Raw genomic sequence first — 17,947 nt, 5'->3', positions numbered from 1 at the left:
TTCCTGACAAATGTGTTGCTAACATCTTTGTGGCTTGTTGCTGATGCTTGAACTGTGTTCTGCCCAAACACAAAACAGTGACACCCAACATTCATGGGGCCCTTACAATGCACCAGGCACTATTCTGAGTGCTTTAGGAATGTTTCCTCATTTAAGTCACAATAGCCCCCATAGGGTAGGCATGCTTGCTGCACCCATTTCATCGAGGGGAAAACCACATGAAGGAATTGACAGAGACAGGATTCGAACCTGTAAAGTCTGGGACAGGAAGCTACCTGCTTAACCATTCTCCTGTCTCTGAAACTGTGGGGAAGAGGCTGGAGATGGAGAATTGTGCGGGAAGTCAAAAGTACTTTAAAAAAATTGACGCAGCCTCTCGTTTTGCCTTTAATTGCAATGCTCTGAATTACCACAGCTCCTGGTGGCATAGCAACTAGAGACAGAATGCACAGCAGTTTCAGTTCAGACATAACAAGCTTCTCAAGGCCTCTTTGAAAAGCATCTGAACAGCTGGAAGGCGTTTGATGGGATGGGGTGTGGGAGGTGTTAAAGGCCAGGAAAGGTGGAAACTTTGATATTGAAGATCACTCATCTGAGTCTTTTAGGCTGATGGGAGTCAGACACAGCCAACCTGGAACTGCACGAATGCATCCTACGTCTCTCTGCCTTCGATATAGGGATGACCTAAAAGGGTTTTAGAGCCAGCATTCAAATCAACTAAGCAAAGCAGGATGCAAATCTTCTACTTTTTTTGAAGCCTCAGCAGATTACTCTGTAACTTAGAAGAAAATGCAATGAAATACGGTTGGGGAGGATGGCCGTGGGCGCCTCAGTAGTGAAACATGGCAACTGTGCTCCCTCTCTGATGAGTTTGCCTGTGAATGGCCTTCATCTTAATGGATGTTAATGGTTACATTCCTTTCTAGAGAAAAGCGCTATTTTATAAGTATCCCTGTTCCAAGCAGCAAGCATATAAGGAGCTATCAATTTGATTAGTCGGAATGTTTGTCATTTAAGACAAAACACTGAGATGTGGTTAGCCCATGTTTATGGCCTAATGAAGCCATATATAAGCCTTCAGAAATCCTGCTGGATCCAAATGAAATAACCTCGGTATTTTTCCCAAGGCAGAGGCTGCAACACACAGCCCCATTAGACTTGTTTCTTCCCAGTTCCTAGAAGGGAACTAAAGGTATAGGGATTTCTGGCCTAAAAGACACCATATACAAAAGGCATCAGGAGAAGCAGCACTAATCTCAAATGGAGACATAGAATTTTCATTCCCTCAACAAAATAACCAGAAACAAGCTTGTAGGTACATTGCGCTTCATTTTCAAGTTCTTACCCAGTCTTTTCTTTCCATTTACAGCTGAATACTACCTGAGATTCCTCCTCCTAGCCATCTCTTAACCTATGTGAAATTGATGATATATTAATCTTTTGATAGGTAACATCAATCACAGTTTATTTCAGTGAGTTTTAAAGACTGTAGGCCAGGAAAATGGCATGTGCTGACTTTTAATCAATTTAAGTTCTAATTTCCTTCCAGCATGTGGGGCAGGTCAATAAATTTTCATTAGTAATAATGAAGACCAACTGATAACGCAAAAACCAACATATGACATATTTAAAAATATATAGTTTTGAAAGAAAGGAGAGTTGGAAAATATGTGGTTTTAAATTCAATATTTTAGAAAGAGAACAAACTAAGCTGTAAGGACATAAGCAACCCTGCAATCAATTTCAGAGTATGCTACTCTAACAAAATCAAGATGATAAAAAGCTTTTTTAAAAAACAAAAAACACAGAAAAAAAATTGGGAAAAACAAAACAAAACAACTGTAGCCAACCCCCAGGTCCACATGAGATAAACTAAAATGGAGCTAATATCTTTCCATGCTTGAGAAAAGCAGATGACAGAAACCTCCCTTCAATGCAATTTAAGAATTTTAGTAATCTGAAATTCTTTGTTCATGATATCATCACCATCTCTTGTTCTCCATTTGGGGCCCGGTATGCTGGTATTTTCCATTCAAGCTTTACCAGTTTGCCTTTCGAAAGACAGTCAGGAGTTCATCTTACAAACAGTATTTAAAAGTTAGTTATTGGCCAATTGAAAAACATTTTCACTATCACTCGAGAGGCTGGGTTCTCTGGCTAGCTAGTAACACCCACTTCGGCATTACCGAGTGCCTTGATTCTGGTTCCTGGGAACAGTAAAACAGAAGGTGAGATGGGCGGGTGAGACCTGGATAATGTCCTTTTTGGGTGTCTGGGCTGAAAGTCTCATTAAGTTCCTGCTAGCTTCGGGCCAAGGGAACACGCAGCCAAGGTAGCTCTAGCACTTCAGATCCCACATATGTGTTAGTTAATTCCTGAACTGAGTGTGTTTATGTGTGTGTGGAAGGAGGGGAGCTCTTGTGATGGAAGAAGTCAGATAAAGTGGACCAGAAAGTCAGTTTTCCAAATTTTAACTGGAGAACAGATTTTATATAGAATCCCACCATATCCTATAAATACTAGTGAAGTTGCTCTGATGAAATGGGAATGAGGAGGGGACAGAGTCCTGCCCACCTAAACCCCTCCTTATCCCCTGAAGTGGCCCCTTTGGACTGCAAGGTTTGAAAGTCGTTGGACTTCATGAGCACTGCTGTCCTTTTCCATAGAGGACCCTGCGATTCTCTGAAGCAATGATGGATCAGGCCACCTTACCCCCTTATACATACGGGACTCCCACAGCTGGGCCCCAGACCACCTGTCACTTGGAGGATAGCCCTGGCACTGAGCCTTGGTTGAGCTGAATAGGAATCAAAGGTATCATCACCTTTTCCTTAAGCCCCCATATTCCCATTTGTAAATTTGGGATGGAAGAGAGTATGTGCCAGATGAGAGTATGAGTGTATGGGTTGTGAGAATAAGTAAATGAGATCAAGTACAAAACACATCAAACACAGTGCCCAGTCCTTAGAAAGTGAATAGATGGTCTCTTCTGTAATTTTATTACTCTTTTTTATTTTGAACAAAAGCAAAATAATTTGCTATATACTCTACAAACAAATTTCTTTGACACACCCATTTATTTGCTCTTCAGAAATAGCCCAACTTGAACTTCTTAAAAGTTCTGAGTCCTGAAAACACAGTCACTCCTATATTAATGCAGTCATTCATTCAGCGAGTTTGTCGAATGCTGATTCTGAGCCATGCTCTGTGCTCATCATGCGAGATCCAAAGACCCTCAAGGAGTTCAGTGTCCAGGGGAGGAGACAGATCAGCGCACAGAGGATGACGAGGCAGGGCAGGAAGAGCTACCGCAGGGGTAAGTGCTGCTGCTTTTGTTTGTTTGTTTCAAAGAATTACACTCAAATTTTATTTGAATATAAATTTCTTACAAAATACAACTTTCATATAATGAACTTGCTTAGTTCATTAAGCAAGATATGAGACACATTTCATGGGATTAATTTCTAAAACACTTTTAGGTCATGGAATGGATTTCAAGGTGCTGTGATTAGCTATTTTATTTTTATTAATAAAATCGATCAACATACAACACGAACATTCTTAACGTATGAACATTCCATACTTGGAGTGCAATCAATGGCTGACAATATCATCATCACATAGTTGTGTATTCATCACCATGATCATTTCTCAGAACATTTACATCACTCCAGAAAAAGAAATAAAAAGAAAAAAGAAAAAACTCATAAATACCATACCCCTTTCCCTTCCTTCTCATTGACCACTAGTATTTCCCTCTATCCAATGTATTTTAATATTTGTTCCCCCTATTATTTATTTCTAATCCATATTTTTTACTTATCTGTCCATACCGTAGATAAAAGGAGCATCAGACACAAGGTTTTCACAATCACACAGTCACTTTGTGAAAGCTATTATCAATATACAATCATCATCAAGAAACATGGCTACCAGAACACAGCTCTACAGTTTCAGGCACTTCCCTCTAGCCTCTCTAATGTACCTTAAACTAAAAAGGGGTTATCTATATAATGCATAAGAATAACCTGCAGGATAACCTCTTGAGTCTATTTGAAATCTCTCAGCCTCTGATACATTATTTTGTCTCATTTCTCTCTTTCCCCTTTTGGTTGAGAAGGTTTTCTCAATCCCTTGATGCTGAGTCCCAGCTCATTCTAGGATTTCTGTCCCATGTTGCCAGGAAGGTCCACACCCCGGGGAGTCATGTCCCATGTAGAGAGTGGGAGGGCGGTGAGTTTGCTTGTCGTGTTGGGTAAGTGCTACTTCTAACCAACATTCTGAGGGGCACTTTTTTGAGACTGGAAAATGGGGTCAAGGAAGGCCTGCCACAGTGTGATGGAATCAGGAATGATATGTTGAAGGCAGCTAACAGAGGAGAAGGAGGGTCTGCCAGGCAGGGGATATAAATGCAGGCATCTGTGAGGGGCAGCTGCAAATGGTTAAGTAAAGTGGAGAGGGGTGGGGTCATGGGGAGATGGAGAGACACAAACTGGATAGGACGGCAAAGCCCAAATTTCAAATATAATATAAACTATATATAAAATGCTCTGAGGAGGGGGTGCAAGGGTAGCTGAGTGGTAGAATTCTCACATGCCGGGTTCGATTCCTGGTCTATGCACTTCCCAAAAAACAAACAAACAAGCAAAACAAACAAACAAAAGCAAGCAAGCAAAAATGCAACAAGTGGTGCTGCAATAATGTGATACTCACATGAAAAAAGAATGAAACGTGACCCCGCCATACAGCGTACATAAAACAAAGCTCTGAGGATGAACTTTATCCTAAAGGCCAAGAGAATTGGTAAGCATTTTTAGGCAGGTTCATGGCCACAGAGTAAAGGCCCCAGTCAGTTTGCAAGTTGAGGCAGTTTTGCTTTAATTAGAAACAGGAGACCCTCCAAGTGGACACAGCTCTGAGCCAGAGTGCAAGACTCAAGGACTGAGAGTGGATTGGATTTCCATCTCCCCACTGCCTTTGCCAGCTGCCATTGTGCAGCAGAGATAGCAACCCAGAGGGCATGGAATGAAAAGAAATCTATAGGGTAGGAGAGGTTCAGAAGAGAGAAATACGAAGATTTGATCATGAATTGGGATAGCGGAAACAGTTAAGGGTAGTTCCCAGGTATCGGGCTTGGTTGGCTGGTCAGTGGTCCCATCACCAAGAACAAACATTGAGGAAGTTTCCCAGCTTTGGAGGAAAGCTGATGAGCTCTGCTTTGGATGTATTGAATCCTTTGTGGTTCAAAGGGACAATGGACTTTTGGATATATGGTTTAAAGTGCAGTTAAGAAATCTTGCCTAGAAATATAGATTTTGATGTCTTCATTATTCAAAAGAGAGCTGAAACTGTGATAGGTAAGATGACCTAGGGAAATGGGTAGAGTAGAAAAGGTGAAGATTTATTACAATTTTTTATTGTTGGAAATGGATTACCATTTACACTTCCTATTTTTTTAATGTCCAGCACAATGGTATTTGTCATTGAAAGCCTGATCTTAAGCTTCCATGCAGCGGAACAATTAATTTTCCTATCAAAGGCTGTTTAAACATTAGCTATGAGGGTGCATGGAACTAAACACTCATAAATAGTTTCTGGGAATGCACCTTTGTCTTTTAAAATCTGATCTGTAGTTGTATTAAAATGAACCGATGGCTGTGCATTTGGTATTGTGGGAATTGCTGTGGGTCTCTGCCCAATACAGATTTTGGTTTGCTACTGTGGGCAAAAGAACCTGAAGCAACTAATTGGATGAGTTGCAAAATATCCAGGCAAAATGGTGTTTCAGTAACAACTGCCCTTTTCTATCATCACCAATTAGAATAAATGGGTAAGAATAAATAAATAAATAATGGATAAGTTAGAATGAACTTTGAAATGAAACATCATCTGGATTAAGGCTTGATTGTGATGCTGACTTTTGCATCCATGGGCTATTACAGAACTCTGTGAAACAGACCACATTTCAACAGACTCTGATACCAGGTGTCTGGAAATGTAAATATTCAAGGGTATTAAAGACCTTGTTCTAACAATGCAAAGGCAGTAAGAAGGAAATAAAATCCATAACTATCTTCTCATTTATTTATCTGATCAATAAGTATTTACTAAATGCATTTTATGTGTCATACATCCTTAACTCAAAGAAGCCCCACATACTCCCTCACTTTATCTATTATGATGCTTGTCAGTGGTTTTGCCACCAAGATTTTCTAAGTCATAATTCTCAATGGAAATGCCTACTATATGTATTCCAAGAGTACCATTTTACTTATTTTATGCGGTTTCCCATTCCTTGCCCATAATCTTAAGTAACAGAATAGTATTTTTTAAAGGATATTGGCTTTCCAGATATTTCCTAAAATCAAGTGAAAGATACTATTGATTCATATGTAATAAGTCTGCCCATTTAAAGGAAAATAAACCTTGGGCTCATGTCTGGATAGCTAGTGGGAATCAGCTTTTTATCATTTTCATATTCAGGGAAGTAATTACTGAGCTCTCAGAATGGGGAGATAAAGTGCAGTGTAATCTGCTGGGCTGTGACCATTCATATTTGTTGGTACAGTTATGATGTCAACAGTTCAAACACAACAGGAAGAGGAAGTGACTTCAGAATCACTTCTCACAGGAAGTGAAGCAGCCTCTGTCATTGATGAAGGAATGCCGTCTAAAAAAACACAATGGCCCGATATTCATAGATTAAAAGAGAGTTCATTTGCATTAGAAATGTTTCTTCCCAAATATCAACACCTTTAGTGCAGGTGAGCATCTTTCGGGTCAAATACACAATCAAAAAGCTGAGCAAGAAGCCTCTTTTAAAGCTCGAGGGCGAGAAGTCACTGTCATATGCAGATTTATCAGTAAGGCAACTCAAACTCTTGGTTAAGGGGAGAGGCTGTAATTGTATACAATTAAATTTATAAAATATTTAATAAAGTATCTATTGCATAAATGATCTAATATGCAGCACTTTTTTTTCTGGTCTAGAAAAAAACATTAGATCCCTCTTTTGTATTTATGCTTTACAATTTTTAATCTCAGGGATGTGCAAATAATTTTGCTAACTAGTAGTACTCTTTAGATTTCACATCCTGAATTCTCCTCCAGAAGGCGGTACAGCCATAAAGGGAGGGAGGTATCTCTAGCTACCTAAGTGTTTCTTTCTCAGCAGATATATTTGCCACTCTAGGACATGCAGTCAAAGGATTTTGGACATTAATAGGTCTAGGGCAGATGGAAGCTATTTCAAGAGAGACACAAGTAAGAAAGGAAGACTCTGTAGAAAGAAAGTAGGTAGGTCTGTGGCAGGGTAGGGGTATAGAGTGATTAAGACAAAGGAAAAATCGGGAGGCAGTTTTTGAACTGTGACTCCCCCAAATATTTTTCCCCCACAAATGTTTTAAATTCACTGTGGAGTCTGTTTACCAGCCATGTTATTTATCACTTGCCCTCTGTGTTCATAGCTCTATGCCAGGCGTGCGTTTTAAACTCCAGGACAGCAGGGTTAATACATGTAGAGTGTCTTCCTGATCTGCAGGCGCGACATGCTTTCTTATCTAAACAATGGGTTGAGTTCGTATGTAGTTAATTTCTTTTATTCTAAATAATTTCCTTTGAGATGGATGAAAACTTTTTTTTTCATAGAACAAATTCCCTCCCACATTGTTCATCCCCATTTCTCTTTCATGAAATCAAAGCAGTTTGGCTGTTAGGATGGAAGTAATTTCATATTTAAATATTTTTCTTTTGGGCTCCCTTTGATAGATCTGGTTACCTTCTTTATAATAACCTGTTTGATCTCTCCTGCATATTTTCTTGGACTCATTTATTGATTCTGATGAAGTTAATGCTCTCCTCTGCTCTTGATTTCCTACTGCAATATGCATTTTGACCCATGCTCTTTGTTCTTATGGTGCATGTATCATATTTTAAACTTTGAAGTGAATTATCCTAAAAGAATAAACAACTTCTCCTGAAGATCTCTTCAGTGAGGTTTGTTACAGAGTTACCTAGAGGTGGGGAAATGGCCTAAAAGATCCCTTATAATCTAGTTCAGTCCCTGTGTCCTCTAGTTTTAAGCAAGAATTTTTGCAACTGTTTTAAAACTGAGCTAAATGTGCTCCTTTCAGTACAGTGAACAGCTCAACACATGACCACCCCTAGTATTAGGAGATGATACTGACAATGGTGACTTTTATTCATCCATTCACTCACTCATCAGATATTTCCTGAAGAAGTCACAAGCGCAGGCTCTACAAGTTCTGCACACAAAGATGAGTGACGAACTCAGTCTGAGGAATCAAAAGAACCTTGATAGAGCTTCCCTCAGCAGAATTACTTCCTGTTGTTCCCTGATTTTTATGGTACCCAAGTGATAAATGTGCAACAGAGGAAGAATCACTCTTTAGACCAGTTTCTCAAGTACTGAAATGTAACACCATATTCTGGAAAGTAGGCCAGCTTGAAATCACTCCTACAGTCCTATCACTCGCTGCAACAAAGAGGAAGAACTACTTATGACAAATGTGCATTTTGTACCTTTGTTGAAGAACGGATGTGACTTGCTTGCAGAAATTCTCTCCATTTTGAGAAAACTCCTTTAGGTTCTTGTACACTTTATTATACTAAAAGAAAAAGAGAGAGACCCACGGGAGGATTATGAGCATTTCCAATGATAGAGCTCCTATAAATTCAGAATGCTGCTGTAACGGTGACTTGCCGTAAATGATCATGCAGCTGCGGGGTGCAGTGAATATCTTTTGGATGAGTGCTTAAAATAAAAATAATGTCTTATGCCTGAATATGAAAGACCCTAGAGGACTTTTCAAAAATGTTCCTCTCCTAGGCCAAATATAAGCGGTTTGGGAACGGGGTGCGTTTGGAGCCTACTTTTCTATTGCCCTTATTGACCCCAGGAAGATCAAAAGGATCTTCTAAAAGGATACCACATGACCATTTTTATCTAGCTCCCCAACTTCGAAACAATATTCCCAGGATTATGACAAACCCTGACCCTTTAAAGTGAGTGTTTTTTGGCCGAGATGTGAAAATGTAAGTGAATAGCTTGTGAATAGAATTTTGCCTGAATTCTCTCAATGTCTCCTGTGCCTCTAGTAGTAATAATAATGTCATAATAATGAGTTGAATTTTTGGTTGACTCAAACCTTTATGATACATGAATTTAGCCAACAGACATGAGAATTCTAAGTGAGTGATTTTACCCTTTGATTTAGAACTCTAGAACATCATTTTGAAAAATACATTTGTAAATGTCAATAGTTTTTAAGTGGCTCAGCACAGAGTTGATTGATCTGCAGCCTTCCTGACACAGAGTGGGTGAACCAGACCATGAAATGGTTCCAAATACACTCTCTCACAGTTTCCATTTGGGAGATGCGGTTTTACTTAAAAGAAAGAAGGGAAGAGAAGAACGGACACAGCTCCCTTTAAGGGACCCACCACACAAAATCGCCTATGACTCCTTGGCCAGCATTTACCTGCCTGCACCTACCAGAGAGGGGGGCTGAGAGATGACTCTATTTCAAGGCCATGTGCCTTGCTAAACATTTATTGATTTTCTTCTCATGATACATAAGTGTGTTTTGTAGGGTATAACTGGCTGTCATGGGGAGAAAAAATGAAGGGCTCTGGGAGAATTCAGTGAAAATTCTGTGCAGATAGAATCATGCGCTATGGTTCTTTACATGCACAATGCCCTGGCCTTTTCTAGCACTCAGAAGTTGTCAGCATTCAGCTGGGCACCCTGTTGAGAAGGGAAAAGGGAAGGAAGCTCACATTTCCTGAGTGCTTGCCTTGCAGAAGGCGTGGTTGCACACATCAACACTCGAGGGCCCTGGCAATCTGTCTGATGTACACAGAGGGGACATAGGGCCACAGAACGGCCACATCCAGTTCCCTGCCTTTGGAGGTGGGGATGAACTAATAAGAGAACATAGCCACACAGACCTAGGGATACAAGGATCCTTTTATCTTTATGCAGTAGTAGTTTAGCCACACAGACCTAGAGATACAAGAATCCTTTTATCTTTATGCAGTAGTTTAACTTTCTCCTGAATTTAACACAGAATGCCCTGGCAGAATCTGGTACACACACAGTAGTAGCAAAAGTTTCAGTGAAACTGTCTGGGACATCAGGACATTGGTCAAGGTGCAAAGCTCTTTATAAAGAAATTGTTAACTCCTAAAGCAGGATTTGCAAACCTGAATTCCTGCAGCCTCTGGGTGAGTGAGGAGCAGGGTGGGGACCGGGAGCTTCAGAGGCAGCTGCCAGAATCTCTCTGGCCCATCTCTGCCATCTGGAGACCTAGATGGCCAGATCTTCCAATTTCTCCAAAAAAAAGCCCAAATCAGGATTTACATCTGAAATATGGTTATTTTAAAATGGTAACAAGCAATTCACAAATTTAAAAACTCTCTGCAGAATAAACAAAACACACTTGTAGCGGGGTTCCAATTTATGGCCACTACCACAAGGAAATAATTCTCTTATAAGAATCATGAGAGTAAAATCACTATTTGGTAACCAGCCTCTCTAATCTTTATTTCCAGTAAAATAATTTGTCCTATGTGAATGCTATAATATTACTAAGGCCTCTTCTGCTTAAAGGTGCAAAAGGTACAAATATGCTGGATGAGAATATTAAAATTGTGAAAAGTCTTAGAATAAAGAAACTTCATTTAACTTTTTTGTTTACTCTTATGTCACCTAAATATTTTCACCAAATTCCCCCATAACCCTTCATTTTTTCCCCATAACAGTCAATTACATCCTACAAAACACACTTAGATATCATGGGAAGAAAATCAATAAATGTTTAGCAGGGCACATGGCCTTGAAACAGAGTCATCTCTCAGCCCCCTCTCTGGTAGGTGCAGGCAGGTAAATGCTGGCCAAGGAGTTGTAGGCGATTTTGTGTGGTGGGTCCCTTAAAAGGAGCTGTGTTAAATTTAGTAGATTGAAATGCTAGTGATCAATGAAAGGGAGGGGTAAGGGGTATGGTATGTATGAATTTTTTTCTGTTTTCTTTTTATTACTTTTTCTGAATTGATACAAACATCCTAAGAAATGATCATGATGATGAATATACAACTATGTGATGATATTGTGAATTACTGATTATATATATAGAATGGAATGATCATATGGTAAGAATGCTTGCGTTTGTTTGTTGTTGTGTTTAAAAATTTTTTTAAATTAAAAGGAGCTGTGCCCATTCTTCTCTTCCCTTCTTTCCCTTTCCTTGACTTTGGGCATGATGGCTGGTGCCATAAGGTGGTCTTGAGGTCTGGGGATTGGATGCCATGAAGTTGGACAGAAGAGGGAGAGAGCTCCCTGCTGGCTCTGGGGCCACCACACAAGCCCTCAACTCTCTAATTGTGAACATATTTCAGTGTGAGAGAAATACAGTGATATAGTTTTCAAGTCATTCTTATTTTGGGTTTTCTTTATATGCAGTAGAACAAATACTAACTTAATTTTTATTCTTAAAATTTTTAATTTTAAATTATGAAACATTTCTACCATATAGAAAATAATATTGATATATATTAGGCACTCACTACCTAAGTTTCACAGACAACAACATTTTGTGCTGCTCTCACTTTAAACAACTATTTTTTTCCTTTTCATAATTTCTTATGCAATCTTGGGCACTTATTCTTTCATATGAGCATTTATATAGTTGCAATTTATAAAATAATTCCTGTTGAGATTCTAATTGGAATCACATTACATATAGGTTCAATTTGGAGACATAATGAAGATTAGAGCAGAAATAAAAATAGTATTTAGACTTCCCATCCAAGGACATAGTAAGTCTTCATTTGTGCAAACATTATTTTATGTTCAATAAAATTTTATGATTTTCATTATAGGTCCTGTGGCTTTCTTATTTGACTTGTTTCTAAATATTTCACAGTGTTAAGCTATATATATTTTATGTACTGTTGTATCCGCTGTCTCACTGATACCCAGGGAGCCTCTACCCTTTTCTCCAGCCCACAGCAAAGCAGAATCAAAACACATAGGAATCCTGAGGCCAAGTGCAAGATAGAAAGACTGGGATGTGTGCTGCAGAGCGATTTTTTTCTGCTCTTAAACATTATCTAGGGCTGAAGCTGGGGGTGGGAGGAGAAGACAGAACAGTGAGAAGGAGCGGAAGGACTGGCAGCCTTCAGACTAGGAGGGAAGAGAAGACTCTCCCATCAGGAGAAACTGGAATGGGAGGAAGAGACTCTGAGATGAATTGACCTAGAGGTTGGGCCCCCCAAGGCCCACTATCACCCAAGAACAGTCTGCCATCCAACAGCCCTGGAGAGAGACTAGGGGTATTTGGACACCAAGTGTCAAGGTGCAGGCAAGAAGGCAAAATTTTGACCAAAGTGGACATGAGCAGAACCAGTAGAGAATTTTTCTAGGTGCTGGGGCTGCAGAGAATACTGCATTTCCCAAACTTCTTAAGTCATTAAAGCTCTCCAAAACACATTTTTAATAGTGTCTCTGGACACTAGTTTTAGGAGGCCAGACCACCATGAAGTTTATAAACCCATGATTTCAAACTCAATGACCTCTGAGGGGAGTGATGGAGCCTGTGGCAAAGTGTCTGAAGGCATTCAAATTCAAGTTTGTAAAGTAATGGGCTCAAGCATAGAACATCTTAGGGCCTCAATCCACCTGTGGGCTGCCAGATCGAGATTCTTGGAGATGATTTCTGGTCATTTAGTAGTCTAGAGCTTCCTCACATTTTTACCATCATGGCACACATAGAAAATGATATTTGTACTGGTACGGTGTGATAAATTGACAAGACTGTTCAAAGCAGAGGCAACTGGCCCATGGGCTCTGGCCACCCCAACCACACTCTGCCAATTCAAGAGGTGAGGGGATTCATGTCGCAGGGACACTTGTAACCCATTTCCTGAACTCCAGTGTGCCTAGGCACATGCAGGTCTGGAAGCTCTGCAGTAGATTATGTTCTTAATTTAGTGATCGGACAAGAGCAGGATGTTTTGCTCATAATAGGAACAGAGAGGATCTTTCTCTTTGATTCATACACAATGTCTAGGAACTGCTAGACAAACCCTGATCCAGACTGAAATAAAGGAGTCACAAATAAATAAAAGAATTGCTAAATATAGTTGCATTATCTCACCATAACCCCTTATTTAGCAGCAGTGATTTTGTACCTTTTATCATGTACCGTCTACTCAGACCTGAAGGTGACAGTTGTAAAAAAGCAGACTTGAATAATTACCAAAACAGGTCCCAGAGACCATCTAGTCCACTGTGTGTGTGTGAGTGTGTGTGTGTGTGTGTGTGTGTGTGTGTGTGTATGTAATAAGAAAATCTTGGAACAGATCTGCTTTGAGAGAGGCTCTATCTGTTGACCTTGTCTTTGGATCCCGGACTCCTGCCCTCACCTTTCCTCTCACCCATCTGCTACAGTGGCCTCTGAAGGAGAGCGTTCCATGGAGCACAGTTTGGAAATCACTGAAGTTCAATCCCTTTATTTTATAGTTAAAGGGTTTAAGGCCCAAGTTGCTGAAAACAGCCTCATTAGTTAGGGACAGAATTGTGATTAGAACTGGTAGGGGAGCTTATAAGCAAATCTCTTGTATAAATATGGCCATTACATTTTTAAAAGTTTAGTAATCCAGGCAATTAGCATGTGAAATGACCAGACACATGAATTATAAACATTATAAAATGTCCTATGACAACCTTACCCTAGCATTCTCTCCTGACTTCCTACAGATTAAGAAGTTAAATGCAGTTATTTTAGAAAAATCTATTTTCATTCTAGGTCCTAGCATGGAAAGATTTATTTGTATAGTGAAGATCCTGATAGTGTTAAATAAATTATGATTTTCTACTTAAATTTAATTTAGAAAGATTTTGCAGGATGCCTTCTGGATGGCAGGTACCGTGCGATGGGTTTTGTGTGAATTCTGTCTCATTGAGAATAATATTTTCAAGCTTTGTCCCTCTAGCCAAGGTATTTACCGTCTCTGTAATATTTGTTATTCCCATAGCAGCCTGTCATAGATTATGAGATTCACAACATTAGCAGAACAGCGTCTACTCTATTCTTTCCTCTTATTTTGCAAATGAGGAAACTTGGGCTTCATCTGTAAAACAGCTGCGGAACGGCACACCCAAAGCCACACAGCTCACTGGCGCAGAGTGGGTGTTGTGGACCACAGGATATCCGTGCCAGGCCACAGCTGCCTCTTCAATCTCCGCTTTGAATCAGAATCGCTCAGGAGCGATGGACCACCGCGCAGGCATCGTCTGTATTAATGCCAGTCAGTAGCCGGTGACCCTCGCTGGGAGGCTCAGGTTGGCCTCTGGACCAAGCTGGACGAGTGGCCCATCGTCTGGTGCTGGTACAGCTGATGATATGAGGGAAGCGGGTGACTGTGTGGACCCCAGAAAGCCTGCCTCGACAGGCTCCTACCTGGATATGGTATGAGTGAGCCAAAAGTGATAACTTGGTTACAGCTTGTTACTTCCCCTTGATTTTTCCAGCATTCTTTCATAGGAAGATGCCACTTTTTTGCTGGTTGGATTACTTCGTTTGGCTACGCTTTGAGCACTGCCTACTTCTTGCACATGAATTTGAAGATGATTATTTGTGGCATATCTTAGGTTTGGTATCAAGGCATCAATGCCCAGAGAGCCAATTCTTTTCCTTTTCAAAAACAGAGCTTTAAAATATCTTCTTCAAATAAGTTCTGATACTCTGAAGATAAACTAAAAGCCTTATGCAGCATTTAGCCAGACTTGTATACCTGGGATGACTGTTTGTGTATAGAGACATTGACTCAATTTGGGGGGCTGAATAGTCCAGCCATCAGGCTATCTTCCTCTTGGAACATGATCTAAAAGAGATTTTCAAACTGTTTTATGCCATGGGCCCCTTCTGCAGTCTGGTGAAATCTATTTTACTCAGAATAAATACCTTTGAAGATATAAAACAACATATGATTACATAGGAAATTAATTACATTGATATACATTTGTAAAAACAATTTTTTCAAAATTGTGGTATTATATGTGCTTTTTAATCAACATACAACTAGCAAGAGTTAAGAATTATTACAAAAATTCCTAAGTAGTACTGAGGATAAACTACACTTTTAAACATCTATAACAACTGTAATGTTATATTAAAACATCTGTGGTTTTTATTGGTTACAAAGTCACAGACACTGCTAGAATTATTGTGTTTGTTGCCTATATTCAGAATTGAAAGAAAATCCAGATTTTAGTTAGACGTTGGTAAAAATAAAAGGGTAATTATTTTCCCCCTGGAAGTTTATGCAAACCACTGATCCAAAGGTGTAGACCAGCGAGTGCATCAGTGCTAACTAAGCTAAGGCTTTATGAACTGTGTTCTGGGCATTCCTAAGGACCTATGGAATGGGACCGTTCGTAGGTGGTTAAAGCTCTGGGTTCTCTCCTAAAATGATCTAAGCACTCCATGCACTATTCATTTGCCATCCACTCCCATGCTTTACTTCTGTCCCCATACTGCAGCCTCTTCACACAGCATTGTTCCCAAAGTACAAGTTAGGACTGTTCCCGGAAATCAACTTGAACACTTGATTAAGATGAAACAATTGCAAATAAACAAAGATTCCATGCCTTTAGAGGGTCTAGAATCCCTGGCTGAAGGAATATCCGCCTCCTTTGACTGCCAACTACTTTTGGCTGCCTGGGCCTGCTGAGGTGATCTTTGGGGCTGCAGACTAGGAGAGTGTCCTTGGGTCAATGGCATGGTGTAGGATAAAGAACTACTCAGCACGTCAGGAAGTTCTGCACTGAACTGATCTTGAGATACGGTGACAGGTTGTCCTGGCGCTGGCTTAAAGGAAAAATATCTCCCAAATCCTGGTCTGCAGGCTGCCGTTGGCAGCCTGGGAATTGGATGTTAGGGCTTTAGAATTCTTTTTTTTTTTAACTAATGCACCTGGTTTCAGTTTCCCCCTCTTCTTTCCATCCCACTCTTCCCTTGGGGTTCACTTTCTTCTTTGATAAATCTTGGGTTTAAGTTTTTGCCTTCACTTATCCCGTCCTGTCTGACACACCATCCTATGCAGAAACATCATCAAAGTATCAGTAATCAGATAGGAGAAGATATACAATTTTAGTAAAGGAATAAACAACATTAAAAATGTTTTTTAAAAAGTTATTAGTGTTTATTGAGGGGGAGAAGATTAGGATGGAGGTAATTAAGGGGGACAGAGTTTCATTCTTAAAGTCTATATACAGTCATATTGTATATTTGTTTTTACATTAAGCATATATATACTTTTTTCCTTTCTTTGTATGTCATACGGCGGGGATCACATTTCATTATTTTTCCATGTGAGTATCCCCGTATTGCAGCACCATTTTGTTGAATTTTTTTTTGTTTGACTTTTCATTTGCTTTGCTTGTTTGTTTGGAAAGTGCATGGGCCGGGAATTGAACCCGATATATTATTTTTGTATTTGAAAAGGTAAAAATAGGCAAAGCCTGTTACTGCATTGGCATTATTAAGATTACCAGTCAATTATGAATTTATCTCATTCACTCATCTGATTCCTGAACATGTTTTATGGAATAACAGCTGTGGTTCCATATTCTCTAAGCCCGTGCTTTGCACTTTCATTGAATAAATAAAAATGAATTAAATAATTCTCAGCTGTTTTTGTGTATGTGTGTGTGGCTTAATTGCAGCCCCCATTTATCTGCCTCCCCACATGTTCTTTTTTTTTTAATAATAAAGTATATGAAGAATGAAGTCAATCTCTTGCTTTTGACATCAATTTCAGCTACTGGAACCAAATATTGGGATAAAACACTGACAATCCTCGATTATTTTATTTCCAAAGTAAATACAGTCCCTCTTTGCTTTAATTGTTTCTCATTTCTTAAATTACTTCTCTACTATTGCTGCTAACAACCTCACCATGTCGTTGGACTTTTGATCAATCTTCTATTTTTAGGACTGAAACAAATATGTTGGTAAACCTGTCTGAGAGCCCTGCAGGCAGGATAGAGTGGAAAGTCTGTCCTTCCTATTTCAGGACTTGAAATCCTTGACTCTAAATGATAAGGAAAACTGCACAAAAACCTTCCTCCTTTATTTCACTCTAAGAGCCAAAATTTGACTGCAGATGTTCTATGTATATATTTTTTAATACATTTTACACGTGAGGTTGGCACTGTTGGTACGTCTGAAGCCATCAGCTACCATCGGCATCCAAATCCGACACTATACCCATTAAAGTCTTTGCAAGCATGTGAGAATCAAAGATGACAATTACCCACCCTGTCATTTGCTAGAAAGGACTCTGTTTTAAACGGGACAAAAACAACAACAACAACGAAACCCACCACAGACTTTTGTACCTCAGTCAATATCTAAACGCGTTTGGCTTCTGACGGTCTCAAATTTTGTTAAGTTAAAATCTAATAAAATATGAATCCAACTCCCACCCACCCTCTCCCAATCAGGCATCCAAACCGCACTGAGCTACTCACCGAACAATCGGACAGTGGGTCCCTCATGTTGTAGTACTGTCTGCTTCTGTTCTTTTACCCGCGGCTCCCGCACGCTGGACTTGGCAGTGAAGGTTGGGCGTGTCTTGGACTTCCAGAATGCAAAGGGCCAGTGGGCCGAGAGTACGTCAGTCCTTGTCAAACTCAGCAGGGAGGAAGTCCCAACCCTGGACTTTTATCTTGTTTGTTTCCTTGAAAAAGCAAAGAATTTCTCTGGATCAAGAGAGCTGATATGAACTCTGTAAATAGACATTTGTAAATAGAATGCCTTTTAGAAGGCAGGATAAGAGCAAAAGAGCATGACTGAATCCTTTGTAGCTGTTGAGAGAAGGCACAGAAGTCTGTGCAGTGTGCTTGATAATGCTGGGACACAGG

At 39.8% G+C, this 17,947-nt stretch overlaps 1 protein-coding gene across 2 annotated transcripts in view; it reads right to left on the bottom strand.

Moving 5' to 3' along the window:
* The window catches only part of NOSTRIN (nitric oxide synthase trafficking), a 79,925-nt gene extending 62,230 nt beyond the window's left edge, over window positions 1-17,695 (bottom strand). The window contains exons 1-2 of one of the 2 annotated variants that reach the window (XM_077154071.1): window positions 17,555-17,695; window positions 8,542-8,627 (exon numbers count right to left, since the gene is read on the bottom strand). In XM_077154071.1, coding sequence (XP_077010186.1) covers window positions 8,542-8,627; window positions 17,555-17,581 — 113 coding nt within the window. In that variant the 5' untranslated portion in view covers window positions 17,582-17,695. The remainder of the gene's footprint in view (window positions 1-8,541; window positions 8,628-17,554) is intronic. The other variant, XM_077154070.1, reaches the window with a different exon arrangement.
* Window positions 17,696-17,947: the final 252 nt, after the last annotated feature.

This window comes from Tamandua tetradactyla, chromosome 3 (genome assembly GCF_023851605.1).
Source record: "Tamandua tetradactyla isolate mTamTet1 chromosome 3, mTamTet1.pri, whole genome shotgun sequence".
Taxonomy (NCBI): Eukaryota; Metazoa; Chordata; class Mammalia; order Pilosa; family Myrmecophagidae; genus Tamandua; species Tamandua tetradactyla.
Note: the sequence above shows the minus strand (reverse complement) of the source record. Positions and strands in the feature narration are given on the sequence as shown.